The following is a 14,045-nucleotide window of genomic DNA, read 5'->3' as shown; positions in this document are numbered from 1 at the left end:
TGTGAAGATGCGGTGGGCACGCATGTGTAGGCCCCTGATACACAGTTACAACAGTGATGATGATGATTATAGCTGTTCCTGGTGTCTGGTCACTTCCTCCCCTCCCACTCAGGTCTCCTATCTTTACATGACCCCACTGCACAGCGTTATGGAGAGAATGAAGTGAGGAGATGAAACATCCCATATGCTTTATGTTTAATCAGTGGCAACTACATTTCTTATTTTGTGTGCTATAAAGACAGCATGAGCTAGATGGGCTCAGACTTCCAGTAGAGCTGGGGTATTGTAATTTCCATTTTTCTACTAGGCATGGAGTTGTCTCGCATTTTACAAGAGGGAGCTGTAGCCTGGGGCCAACACCAGGTCTGGACTCACTATATCACACCGGCCCCTTGGGCTGTGTTCCTGAGGTGGAAAAACTCTCTTCACAAGATTCCGGCACAGCCCTCAGCTCTGTGCCCACAACCAGGGGAGTAAGGGCCTGGACGTTTGCAGAACTGGGCACAGACAGCCTGGGAGGTGAGTCTGCTGATCAGTCCAAGGTTCGGCTGGATGGGGTCCTCCGTGTCCCAGCCCCAGGCTTGGACACCTGCCCTGTGCTCTGATGACAGGATCATATTCAGCCTGAGGAACCCTAGCTACCCAAGCCTCTGGTCCTACCCCTACTTTGACCTGGTCGCGCTCACGTCAAAGTGTTACAGGTTCCTGCTGAGGTGCAGTAGGTGATCGGAGGAGACTGACCCTGGGTGACCTGGAGCTGTGCTGGTGCTCCCAGCCTATTGCCATATGGGCACCCATCTGTGCTTCCTGGACTGGGAGTTCCGGGTTGACCTGAGCCTGATGCACCAGGCATTACAACCAACTCAAACAGCAGAGGTCAAGGAATAAACAGGGTATTCAAGTGCAAGGACTCTCCTGCCCCAACAGTTGGCCTCAGTGTGATCTGAGAGAAAGGTCCTTCCCTGAGATTGCAACTGCTGGTTCCTGTCCTTGTGAGACCTATGGCAGTCACCTCCCTTCCCTGGACCTCAGTTACCTCAACCAGAAAATGGAACTTTCCAAACCTCCTTAGGGAGTTGTCATGAGCACCAATGGTGAAAACAGTCCTACATTGCCAAGCAAATGGTCAGGTACTGCCCTGGACTTACTGGGGCCAAAGAGTGAGACTTGCTGCTGCTCCCAGAGGCTGAGAGTTGGAACAGCTGATCTCAATGGTAGAGGATGCAGAACTGGGTGCCCTCTCCAGATCTGCCCCTTCCCATCTCTTCCACCCTGAGCAAGTTATCCTCCCCTTCTGAGTATTATGCCTCTCAGTCAAGAAATAAGAACAGTAACACCCCCGCCTGGTTGCTTATGAGATGAAACAAGGTGAAGCAGGATAAGCACTTAGTGTTCTGTGGTCATGTCTAGGCAGAGGTGGGGTTCCAGAGGATGGTGTTGGGATCAGAGCTCTTAGAACTCAAGGTCAAAAGTACCTTTGAGCCACCCTAGTCCAGTTACCTCCACTTCTGGTCAGCCACCCTGCAGACCCTGACTCTAAGTATCTAGAGAGGAGCTCAGGCATCCATCGTTAAGCAAACTTATTGATAAGTGTATTTAATCTTTGCTTTAAAAATATATTGCCCAAGAGAAAACTCCAACAGAACTAAAACATATGAAATGGAAGAGGAAAATAAGTTGGGTTCATTTCACGTGTAGCTTTGGATGTGTCCTTCTCCTTCTCCGGACCATAGGCTCCCCAGTCTTCCCAGCAAGGAGGTTAAGTTGAACTCTAAGCGCTCCTATGACTTTGATGTCTGTTATGTTTCCAATGTGGTTAGTTGACCCCGGAGTTGTCACCTAAAGGGAGGAGTTGATGTGAAACTATAAATGTGTTAAGTCAGGACTTACTGTGAGTTTGAACTGCAGGACCCAAGCCACACTGGCTTTAAGAGGAGAGTTCTATAAAGAGGGAATGGTCGGTGCAGAGGGCCAAGGCAGCAATGAATTTTCTATTTTTCTGGAAAAGAAGGAAGACAATAGAGCCGTGGAGAGACAGGTATAGGTGCGTTTGGGGTGGCAGTGAGTAGATGACACAGGAGCCATGATGGGGACTTTTGTTTAAGGTGAGAGCTTTAACTTCTGGCAGCTGCATTGAGAGTAGAGGGGGTGGGGGCATGTGTGCAGAGGGATACCGCGTATATGGGGTATAAACAGAGGCCGACTATATTCACTCTCAGGAGAAACTCTACTGACTCAATGGAGTGGGTAGATGGGGAGGGTGGGTCCTTAGCAACCTGTCATTGCAAGTATTTTTCCCGAGGCTGGTTCCACTGTGAAGGATGTTATGGAGAGTGCTCGGACACAAGGCAAGGTTTGGGAAGAACGACTTCACTGGTCACTGACCCTGATGCTACTATGGGCTGCGAGTCTAGCCCCATCTCTGTCTCTGTCTTACAGGCTGGCTGCTTTCCCTCTCTGAGCCTGAGTTTGCAAATGCTGATAAAATTAAGCTAGATGATCACTATGGATCCTTCTACCAGAATATTCTCCAATTCATCCATTCACAGTTTCAGCCCCAGGCCCCCACCCACATGGCCACCATGTTGGTAGCTGGAGGCTCCATGAGAACCTGCTCTTAGTCTTGGCACAAAGTCCTCTCCATAGCCATCCAATTCAAGCATCCTGGCTGACCTTTGCTTTGGAAGTCTCTCTGTTCACTCTGGACAGGGCTTATTTTCATTGGAGTCTCCTTGGATGGCTCTGGACGCAGAGCTTGTTTCTGGGGGCAGCCTCCCTCCCCATCACCATCAATATAAGGGCCATCACCACCCAGCAGAATTCCAGGAGACTGTGCAGAGGAGCAAGGACTTTGTAAGTATTTTTCTTCAAACCTGTGACTGGTGGGCTTCCCCCTTAATGTCACTCCACATGGAGGCCTACAGAAGGCGTTGGGGACAAGAGGCATTGGGATTAAATTAGCCACTCAGTTGTGTTTGACTCTTTGCGACCCCATGGACTGTAGCCCGTCAGGCTCCTCTGTCCATGGATTTCTCCAGGCAAGAATACTGGAGTGGGTTGCCATTTCCTTCTCCAGGGGATCTTCCTGACCCATGGACCAAATCTGGGTCTCATGCACTGCAGTCTTTACCATGGGAAGCTCTTCAGGAAGGCACCAGGGAAGCTCTTCAGAAGGCTCTAAGGACAAAAGACAGAGGGGTGGGGCCACTTGAATTACCTAATGTTTTGAATGGAGCAAACTAAGAAATAGATTCAAGTAGGAGAAATGTCAAATTGATGATGAATGCAGTGTCATGATGTGCTGCCCACTTATTGGTTCATACTTTTATTTGGCAAACTTTATTTTGTTGTACTTAACTAGCGGCAGTTTTTTACTTTGAGTTGGGAATTCAACTCATCGTGAAATACGTCACAATCCCCCCTCTAAGGAATTCACAGCCTGGTGGGAAAGGCAGCCAAATTGTCACTAATTGGGACCCAGGACTTTGAACAGTGAATAAAGGCAGCAAGATGGCCGAGTGAGTCCACCTAACTTAGTCGCTGGGGAGTGTTCAAGACGACATGATGTCCTACTGAAGCTGGAAAGTCAGTAAGAAATGATTCAGTTTTAAATGAAAAGAAGAGGGAAATGTTCCATGCAGAGAAACCAGCATGTGCAAAGGACCTCTAGTAAAGAGAATTGACCTGGAGTCAAGTGTGACTTTTCAAACAGTAGCTCCTTTATTCACTGGTTGTTTATCTCTGGGCAAGTTTCTCTAGCTTTTTGACCTGGGTTGCCCATCTGTAAGAGAGGAGATAACCGCACCTGTCGTCAAGGACTGTTGAGTGTAAGAGTCGTAGGTGCTCATCCATGATGCCATTTCCCTGTGGGTAATTCTCACTCCTGTTCTTCCCATGACTATTCAGGTGTCAGGACAAGATGTTTCAGCTTTGGAAACTTGTTCTCTTGTGCGGCCTGCTCGCCGGGACCTCAGCGTCTCTTCTTGACAATATTGGCAAGGATGTTCTGAGGAAGCTGAAATCTGGTCTTGAGGAAGGACTTGACAACCTTGACAGTACACTTGAAAGTGAGTCAACAATGGATGATCAGTGGCACCTAGGAGCTTGCTTCCTACATACTATGTCTGTATTACCAAAGGCGGCCAGCAGGTGCAGCTCCTTATGGGTGGTTTATGATTCCTGGCTCATTTGTTTATTATTTTTCTAGAAACAGGCAATACTTAGCTGAATATCACTTTACATCTTATATCATGGTAAACTTTGCTAATATATTCATAGGATAAAATCCTCAAAGTGACATTTCAAAAGTTCAAAAGGCTTGCATATTTTAATTTACAGCACATATTGACAAATAATCCCGTATGTTAATAGTTTCTCCAATCATCTGTGAGAGTATCTTTTTTCTACTCTCTTGACAGCACTGGTTTGGACAACTGAGATTTTTTCCAGTCTCACAGATGAAAGGTTATAATTCATCACAGCATTTGTCTAATTATGAAAGAATTCACTCATTTTTTTCATATTCATTAGCAATTTATATATTGTCATTTAAATATTTAATTTATATTTGTAGCATATTCTTCTGTTGGGTCATTCCAATTTTCTTAGTCATTTGTATTAACCAACTGGAAAAGAATTTCTACCTAGCCTAGGTAGCTTTAAATTTACCTACCATTCTAGTGAATCATATTTCCTTGTCATTCTAATTTCTTGAAGGACCTCGGTCCTTTCACTTTTTGGAAATGTTACTAGGACATTGCTAAACATTCTTTGTAGGAGAAGCTAACTTCTGTAAAGGACTGCCTTCAAACCTTGCCAGGGCTTAGGCAATCTCATAGATACAGCAGGGACCTACTTTCCAATTTCATTGCCAGTAAAACAGCAATGCTTCTGAACACAGAACCAGAGGTGTATACATCAGAGTCGCCTAGTAAGTTCTAAGACCAGATGTAGTTTCCATCGCTGCATCATTATAACTAGGTGCTGTCCATTGCAGAGCCACGTTGCAGTTCTTTGATTACATACTTTTTCTTGCAGCCTTTTCTTCTTCTTTGAGCGAGTTGTTGCCTTGTTGTTTCTCATTTGAATTATTTTCTACACATATTTTCTTAATACTTTTCAAATGTGCCATTCTGCATCTGCCATGTCACTTCCTCTATCAAATCCCTCTTTCCTCTGTCCATTAGGATTCTCTCTTCTTGTTCTCTGCTATTAGTTAGTCCTTTCTAGGCCTTATGCAAAATTGTCATTCAGAGACTCCTATTCGACAATCTGTATATTTTCTCTGATTCTAGATTTTCCATTTCTTATTTTATTCTACATTTATTTTGTTTGTATGAGCAGCTCATTAGTGCTTCACTACTAGAAGCTGATGTGCAATCAATACCTATTGCCTGCTCAGTGGGTTGATTGCTTTGTTGATGAATAATGAGTATGTATTAGCATGAAGTCAGCATAAAAAGAACAAGGTCTTCTAGCTGTGTGACTTTGATCAATTTCTAAAACTCTTGATCTTTAATTTCCTCATCTGAAAGTACAGATGTTAATAATACCTACTTTATGCAGTTGTTGCAAAGATTAAATGAAATAACATAGGCAAATATTCTCATTTAGTACCTGGTGCATAGGAGCTGCTTCATAAGTTGTGTACCACACTAAGTGGAGATTGTTTTTGCAGCTATCTTGGGGCAATTGAAGACTGCTGAGGAGACCCGGAGAAGACTGAGGAAACTAAGAACTTGTTGGAAACAACTCATTTCTGGAATTTTTCAAGTAGTGGACAGGCTTACAGGGTGAGTTGATGCTTCATTTGGAGATTTTGTTCCCAGAAAAGAGAATACATCTCTTTGGGGACATAAGTTTAATATCAAAGACAAAAAGTGAAAGTGAAAGTCTCTCAGTTCTGTTTAGTCGCTCAGTCGTATCCGACTCTTTGCAACCCCATGGACTGCAGCACGCCAGGGCTTCCCTGTCCATCACCAACTCCAGGAACTTGCTCAAACTCATGTCCATCGTGTCAGTGATGCCATCTGACCATCTCATCCTCTGTCGTCCCCCTTTCCTTGTACCTTCAATCTACCAGCCTTAGGGTCTTTTCCACAGAGTCAGTTCTTTGCCTCAGGTGGCCAAAGCATTGGAGTTTCAGCTTCAGCATCAGTCCTTCCAATGAATATTCGGGACTGATTTCCTTTAGGATGGACTGGTTGAATCTTCTTGCAGTCCAAGGGACTCTGAAGAGTCATCTGCAGCACCACGGTACAGAACTATCAATTCTTCAGTGCTCAGCTTTCTTTATAGTCCAACTCTCACACCCATACATGACTACTGGAAAAGCCACAGCTTTGACTAGATGAACCTCTGTCAGCAAACCAATAATGTCTCTGCTTTTTAATATGCTGTCTAGGTTGGTCATAGCTTTTCTTCCAAGGTGCAAGTGTCTTTTAATTTCATGGCTGCAGTCACCATCCGCAGAGATTCTGGAGACCAAAAAAATGAAGTCTGTCACTGTTTCCATGGTTTCCCCTTCTGTTTATCATGAAGTGATGGGACCAGATACCATGATCTTTGTTTTTTGAATGTTGAGTTTTAAGCCAGATTTTTCACTCTCTTCTTTCACTTTCATCAAGAAGCTCTTTAGTTCTTCTTCGCTTTCTGCCATAAGGATGGTGTCATCTGCATATCTGAGGTTATTGATATTTCTCCCGGCAATCTTGATTCCAACTTGTACTTCTCCCAGCCCAGCATTTCAAATGATGTACTCTGCATATGAGTTAAATACCCAAGGTGACAGTATACACTCCTGACGTACTCCTTTCCCAATTTGGAACCAGTCTGTTGCTCCATGTCTGGTTCTATTTCTTCTTGACCTGTATACATATTTCTCAGGAGGCAGGTCAGGTGGTCTGGTATTCCCATCTCTTGAAGTATTTTCCACAGTTTGTTGTGATCTACACAGTGAAATTTGCTCAGTCATGTCCAACTCTTTGTGACCCCATTGACTATGCAGGTCATGGAATTCTCCAGGCCAGAATACTGGAGTGTGTTGCCATTCTGTTCTCCAGGGGATCATCCTAACACAGGGATTGAACCCAGATCTCCCACATTGCAGGCGGATTCTTTACAAGCTCAGCCACCAGGGAAGCCCGTAGTTGGTTGAGTCACTCATGTAGGCAAAGGGTTCCTCTTAGAGTGCTGTGCTGTTCTGTGCTCAATTGAACCCAGATCTCCCACATTGCAGGCAGATTCTTTACAAGCTCAGCCACCAGGGAAGCCCGTAGTCGGTTGAGTCACTCATGTAGGCAAAGGGTTCCTCTTAGAGTGCTGTGCTGTTCTGTGCTCAATTGAACCCAGATCTCCCACATTGCAGGCGGATTCTTTACAAGCTCAGCCACCAGGGAAGCCCGTAGTTGGTTGAGTCACTCATGTAGGCAAAGGGTTCCTCTTAGAGTGCTGTGCTGTTCTGTGCTCAGTCGCTCGTCCTCTCCACTTTTTGCAACCCCATGGCCTGTAGCCTGCCAGCCTCCTCTGTCCATGGGGATTCTCCAGGCAAGAATACTGGAGTGGGTTGCCATGCCCTCTTCCAGAGGATCTTCCCAACCCAGGGATTGAACCCAGGTCTCCCACATTCCAGGCAGATTCTTTACCAACTGAGCCACCAGGTAAGATGAATAATCTTGTGTGTTCTTACAGAGCAGGAGTGGCCTGAGGCCAACTCCACCAGAACTTGGGAAAATTAGAGGGCTGTGGGGGCTGTCCAGGTATCTAATGGGTTTAGGCTTTCTCTTCTGTGATATCAGGGTCAGGATGAGGATTCTCTTCACCCTACCTCTACCTGTTTGCCGGTGCCCAAATTCCCTTTCCCCAAGAATAAGACTTTTCTTCTCTGAATATAACTGAATTTAAAAGTATGAATGGTCTCAGGAGAGAGGAAACTAGAATTCACACCATGTAGGTGGCCCACACGTGAAATCTGGGAATCAAGCAGTTCCAGGTTCTAATTCTAGCTCTGCATAAAAAGGAATGAAATAATGTTGTTTGCAGCAATAACCGAATGAATGTAGAGATAATCATACTAAATGAAGTAGGTCAGAGAGAGAAAGACAAATATCATAGATACCACTAATACATAGAATCTAAAATATGATACTAAAAACTTATACAAAAAGACTCATGTGCATAAAAAATTAAAAGAAAAAATTCACAGTTACCAAAAGGGAAACAGTGTGGAGGATAAATTAGGAGTTTGGCATAAATATATACACACTACTATATATAAAATAGATAACCAACAAGGACCTACTATATAGCACAGGGAACTATACTCAATATTTTGTAATAACTTATAAGGGAAAAGAATCTGAAATAAAAATACATCTATATTTATATCTGAATCACTTTGTTGTACGCCTGAACCTAATGAAAAGTGAAAGTGTTAGTCACTCAGTCGTGTCTGACTCTTTGTGACCCCACAGACTATAGCCCACCAGGCTCCTCTGTCCATGAAATTCTCCAGGCAAGAATACTGGAGTGGGTTGCCATTTCCTTCTCTAGGGATCTTCCCAACCCAGGGATCAAACCCGGGTCTCCTGCATTGCAGGCAGATTCTTTACCCTCTGAGCCACCGTGGAAGCCCCACACCTGAACCTAGCATAACATTGTAAAGCAACTAGATATCAATCTAATAAAAAAGAACAAATTCTGACTCTGACACATATTCACCCTTGGAGTCTTGAGGGAAATCACAGCTGTCTGATCGTCAGTCTGCCATGCCATCCAGGGAGAGAATCCAACCCCTGAGCAGGACTCCCATGAGACCAAAGGCAAGGTCTATGAGGCTCAAATGCTCAGCACAATGCTGGCATAGACAAGAGCCCAGCAATGACTGTCAACAGGAATGACAGGGTGAATTGTGATTTTTGCACAGGTTGAAAATCAGTAACCTGCACATCCTGGATATCACATTCAAAGAGACTTCTGATGGCAAAGGTGCTATAGTGAAAGTCCCCATCACTGCCGAAGTCAACGTGAACTTGTGAGTATGTCTTGGAACTTGACATTTGGGACTTGCAGTGCATAGTATGGCTGCACTGATAGATCCCCAGTTTGAAATCAGGCAATTTCTACCCTGCTACCTTAGTCTCTCAATCTATAAAATAAGAAGGTCTTTGCAAGTCTAGAATCCTAACCTTTAAAATGCTCTACCAGACTTTTCCTATAACCAAATCTCGCTTTTAAAAAATCCCTCCATGAAATACATTTGCAAAATCTTAACACTTTTCTAATTATAAAATTTGAGAATTGAGAAGACATGATCACTTATAACTCTTTGGCAAAGTTTACCCCAGCATCATTTTGTCTCTCAAGATTCTCATTAAATGGCAGTGACCAGTATAGGCCATATAGCAGTGTACAGTATGTAATGAAGAGCATGTGGAAATTATATGGAAAATATACTTTCTAGGCCTTTTAATTACTTTGAAGATACAGAGAGATAGGAAATGTAGGACATGTAGGAGTCTTTATAAATTAAAGTGCACTATGACTTCATCATTCATTAGTTTGAGATCCTGAGATAGTTACTTAAATTCTCTACACCACGTGCTTCCTCATTCTGAAAACAGAGATAGTGATAGTACTTTTAGAAATGGTATTGCTGTAGAGATTAAATGGATTAATCCAGGTAAAATACGCATTTTTGGAAATACCTAACATAGTATTTTCTTAGGAAATGTTAACTCATTTTTATTTTAATCATTGGTGTGATACTCTATATAAATTTCACATGAGCCAAACCCTTGTGGCCAGGAGAAGAAATTCTTAATGTAAGAATGTAAATTCCATAAAGAAAACAGATAGTATTAACATTGTCCACTTGTCATTCAGCAACTAAGTCTATCCAACCTTTGTGACCCCATGGACCGCAGCACACCAGGCCTGTCCTTGTCAATAGACATCCCATATAATGTCCACACAGAGAGAGATTAAAGTGGGCAATGTGAAGAGACTTCTCCACCTCTGTTCATTGTGAACCTATCTCCCTGCAGGCCTGTGTTGGGTAAGATTGTCGACTTGGCCCTCAACTTGGTCCTACAGTTTTGTGTTGGCGTTGAAACTGATGAAGACACTGGTGACTCCAAGGTGGTCGTGGAAGAATGCAGGAGTGATCAACACAGCATCTCTCTCAGCGTGCTGGGCAGGTCAGGTGCACACATTTCAGCAGAGTGGGGATGTCAGAGGAGTTGGGACTCATAATTTCAGCCCTATTCCTTACCTGGGAGGGAACGGAATATGAAAAAAAAGAGGTTAGACTTTGGAATCAAGTTAGCTTTTCTACTAACTTGTGGTTTTGTAATCAATTGAGCATCTAGATGCTTCAGTTTCCACATCTGTAAATGAAAGATGGTAAGAACACCTAACTCATAGGCTACTGTGTTAGCCAAATGAGAAAATGGAAGTGTTTACCATACAGCCTGGCACATACTAAGCTCTCAGTAATAATAATATCCATGCTGACTTTCAGTGTCTTTGTTTGTTCCCTTACTGAGACTGGAGTGTTATCTCTCCAACCATAACTGTGAATTGCTGTATTTCACCTTTCAGCTTTATCTGTTTTAGCTTCATGTTTTTTGAAGTTCTCTTGTTAGATGCATGCACATTTAGCATTGTTACATCTACTTGAAGAACTGACTGGTCTCATATTACATAGTGTCCCTCAATAATAATAATAATGATTCACTGTGTTTACTTTCCTGCCTCTTGTTAGGAGAGGGCAAGAGGAATAGTAAATGCCTGCTGTGGGCTCTAATTTCAGACTGTCCCCAAAACCATCCTCTACCCACTGGAAAATTCCCAAAAATGGCATCTTGAAAACTGAGTCCTCTCCATTTAAATCACTGATCTCTGGTAACCCACCAAATCTACATCTTAAACTGTGTGCTTGAAAAACATGTTTAGCCCAGGAAGAGGGTGGAAGGAGAAAGGCTGATCCTGGTCCTGGCTGGGAGAGAAAACTAGTCTGGAAGCTGAAGGCTGGGGCAGGTTGGCCTTGGCAGGTAACAAGGCTGAGTCGTGAGCAGAGGTCAGTTCATCCTGCCCAACAGGTATCTGATCACAGGTTTGCCTGCAGACCCCCAAAACAAAAGATAGGATAAGTCTGCAGCCTACCGGCACTTGGAAAGACTGAGGTGTAAGCCCAAACATCTGAGCCCTACTGGACACTGCCTAGCCTATATTGCCAGGGAAACCATCCTGCCTTCCGGGTCTCAGTGTCCGTATCTGTAAAATGACATTCCACTCTGCTGCTTCAAACTCTCAGGGGGCTTTTCTATCCACTTCGGATGCAAACTCAGGCCCTCCCAGCGTCATCTAGGCTCTACCTGATTTGGATCCACACCTTGCCCACTCTGCCCTAGACCCACTAGCTTTTGCTCTGAGCCTCAGACAAACTCCTTCCACTCAAGACCTGTGCATGGGCTGCTCAGGCACCTAGGACACCTTTCCTGCATCCCATTTCCATGTATGTCTCATCGTTTAGGGTCTAAAACAAGGTTCCTCTCCTCTCTCCTCTCTCATAGGATTCTACTTTTGCCCTTCTCAATACTTGTCACAAGTTGTCATTAAATATTCAATTGTATGTTTACTTCATTTATTCCTTCAGCCAAAAACATGTGGAGCAGCTGCTCCATACAGGCAGGCACCATTCTGAGCTCAGGAGAAAGTACTGGTGACTGCTGGCAAGGTGCTTGTTCTCATGGAGCTTAGTCTCTGGAGGGAATGACAGACAGGGCAGAATTCAGCCCAGCAGTAAAGAACACACATGGAAAATGTTCGAATTGCCATCATCCCTGGGCAGAACAGCACACCTAACATAGGTGCTATGACAGAAGCCCCGCCTTAGCAAACAGTTACAAGGACTGCCCTGAGGAGGTGACACTTAGGCAGAGAGCTGAAGGTGGGAAGGAGTCAGTCTTAGGAAAATGCATTAAAATTAAGTTGGCCAAAAAGTCTTTTGGTTTTTTCCATAAGATCTTGCAGAAAACTCCAATTGAAACTTTTATCCAACCCAGTATTCAGGTACCAAATTAGGAGTTGCTTGGGCTTTGTTCATCAATGTGTCACCAATCAGTCCTGCTTTTGAGCACATAGTTGGTGCTCTCTAAATATGTGTTGATGAATGAATGGATGATTAGATGCACGAATGGATGGATGGATGAATGGGTAGAAGGATGGATGGATGGATAGAAGAATGGATGTACAAATGAATGGACAAATGGATGGATGGATAGAAGAATAGTTGGATGGGTGGATGGAAGGATGGATGGATGGATCGATGGATGGATGGATGGGTCAATGAGGTTAGGGTTGCGATGAGACTGTCATGAGCTATTGAGGTGGGCTGCTGGTCAACCATGGGGTTCTAAGTAGTGATCCCCCTGGGTAGAGGCCCAAGTCACCTGGTTTCAAGGTGCTTCACCACTTCTGCCCTCTTCCCACTGCTCTTGCTTGGCTGCTCTGCCAACTTCACCGACCTTTATCAGTTTCCTCTCTTCTCCAGGCGCATTAAACTGTTCGACGAGATGTTGGACTTTGTAATCAACCTCGTGAATGAGGCGTTGTCCCTGGTAACGCATTATGAGGTGAGTCCCCCACTCCTGGGGTGCAGAGCCAGGCCTGGTGGGGGCAGGTGTGACTTTCCCTGGCTGGACTGTACTCTCTGGACACCTTCCTTTTCTGAGGGGCCAACTTCCTTGGGGCAATCAATTGCTACCTGTCCCACTTCACTCAGCCTGGCCTGGGGAGGAGGTGAACAGGGGCCCAACATGAGCTGAAATCACTGGGTCCCACACTTGAACCATTTAAAATACCCATGGACTGCCAGTAGGCCTTATAGCTAATGTCTGTCTTCATTCAACACAATTTTAATTCATTTCAATAAAAAAAAAGACTGTACATACTGTAGTTCAGATTCATACGCATCATATGAGAAAACCATATGTACCATCTGCCTGAAATTCGAAAGATTCTATATTACTCAACTCTGGTAGGGGGCTGGGACTCTGGCTTTATTTTTAAAAAGTCCTCCATGTTGTTCTGTGTTTTATTGAGCTTGAGTCACACTCAAAGTGTGTTCCTCAGATCAGCAGCACTGACCTCTCATGGGCACTCATTAGAAATGGATAATAGAGACTCAGATAATACCCCAGATCTGTTGCTCAGTAATCTGCATTTTAACAACATCCTCAGGGAATTGTAGACACACAAAATTGTGGAAAACAAAAAAAAACACTTCTCTGTGGTTCCCAGGGCCCCATTGAACTCTATAAAGTTTCAGAGTCCAGTGGTCAAGGCTTCTAAGGGCATAGTGTTCGGCAATGTTAAAAGTCTAGATTCTCCAAGGTTCTAGGATTCTAATGTTCTGAAGTTTTAGGACCCTAGTGCCATCTGGTTCTCAGATTTGGACCTTATAGGTTTCCACTGTTCTAGAGCCCTAAGGGTCAGAAGTTCTGAGGCCCCCAGTACTGCATCTCTGTGGGTGGCAGGCAGGGAGCTCACAGCAGGTAATAACTAGTCCTCTTCCTTCTCCCAACTCTCCTCTCCCTCCTCACCTCCCAACCACTTTCTTTCCTTCCCTCTCTCCATTTCTCTCTCTTGTGTCTCTCTCTTTCCCTGGCTCCTTGCAAACCTCAGGTGTGCCCACGAGTCCGCAGTTTCCTTGGAAGCCTGGATGTGGATTATGTTAAGAACCGCATTGGTAAGTCACAGCCTGGGGAAGCGGGGAGGAGGCTCCCTATGCATCCTTACAGGGGAGGGCACACTGCTCTATGCCTGCTGCACCAGCAGGTCTTGTCAGGGCACCCTGGAGAAGTTTAGGACCCTTCGTGGTGAGCAAGTCTGGAAAGTGTGGCCGGAGACCTCCCTGCAGACCGATGGCCTCTTGGGCCTCTGAGAGCTTCTATCCCTCCTTTGTCACACTGGGAGAACCTGCTGCCCAGAATGTAGTGAGAAAGAGGACTGGCCAGATCTAGGTTCAAATCCTGGATGTTTTC

At 44.6% G+C, this 14,045-nt stretch overlaps 1 protein-coding gene across 1 annotated transcript; it reads left to right on the top strand.

Moving 5' to 3' along the window:
- The first annotated feature begins 552 nt into the window (after window positions 1-552).
- LOC110143036 (short palate, lung and nasal epithelium carcinoma-associated protein 2A-like) lies at window positions 553-13,506 on the top strand. Its single transcript, XM_070464737.1, has 7 exons — window positions 553-713; window positions 3,907-4,067; window positions 5,678-5,792; window positions 8,924-9,031; window positions 10,044-10,196; window positions 12,554-12,635; window positions 13,483-13,506. The coding sequence occupies exons 1-7, from the start codon at window positions 553-555 to the stop codon at window positions 13,504-13,506; spliced, it is 804 nt and encodes a 267-aa protein (XP_070320838.1).
- The last annotated feature ends 539 nt before the right edge of the window (window positions 13,507-14,045 follow it).

This window comes from Odocoileus virginianus, unplaced genomic scaffold (assembly GCF_023699985.2).
Source record: "Odocoileus virginianus isolate 20LAN1187 ecotype Illinois unplaced genomic scaffold, Ovbor_1.2 Unplaced_Contig_196, whole genome shotgun sequence".
Lineage (NCBI taxonomy): Eukaryota > Metazoa > Chordata > Mammalia > Artiodactyla > Cervidae > Odocoileus > Odocoileus virginianus.
Note: the sequence above shows the minus strand (reverse complement) of the source record. Positions and strands in the feature narration are given on the sequence as shown.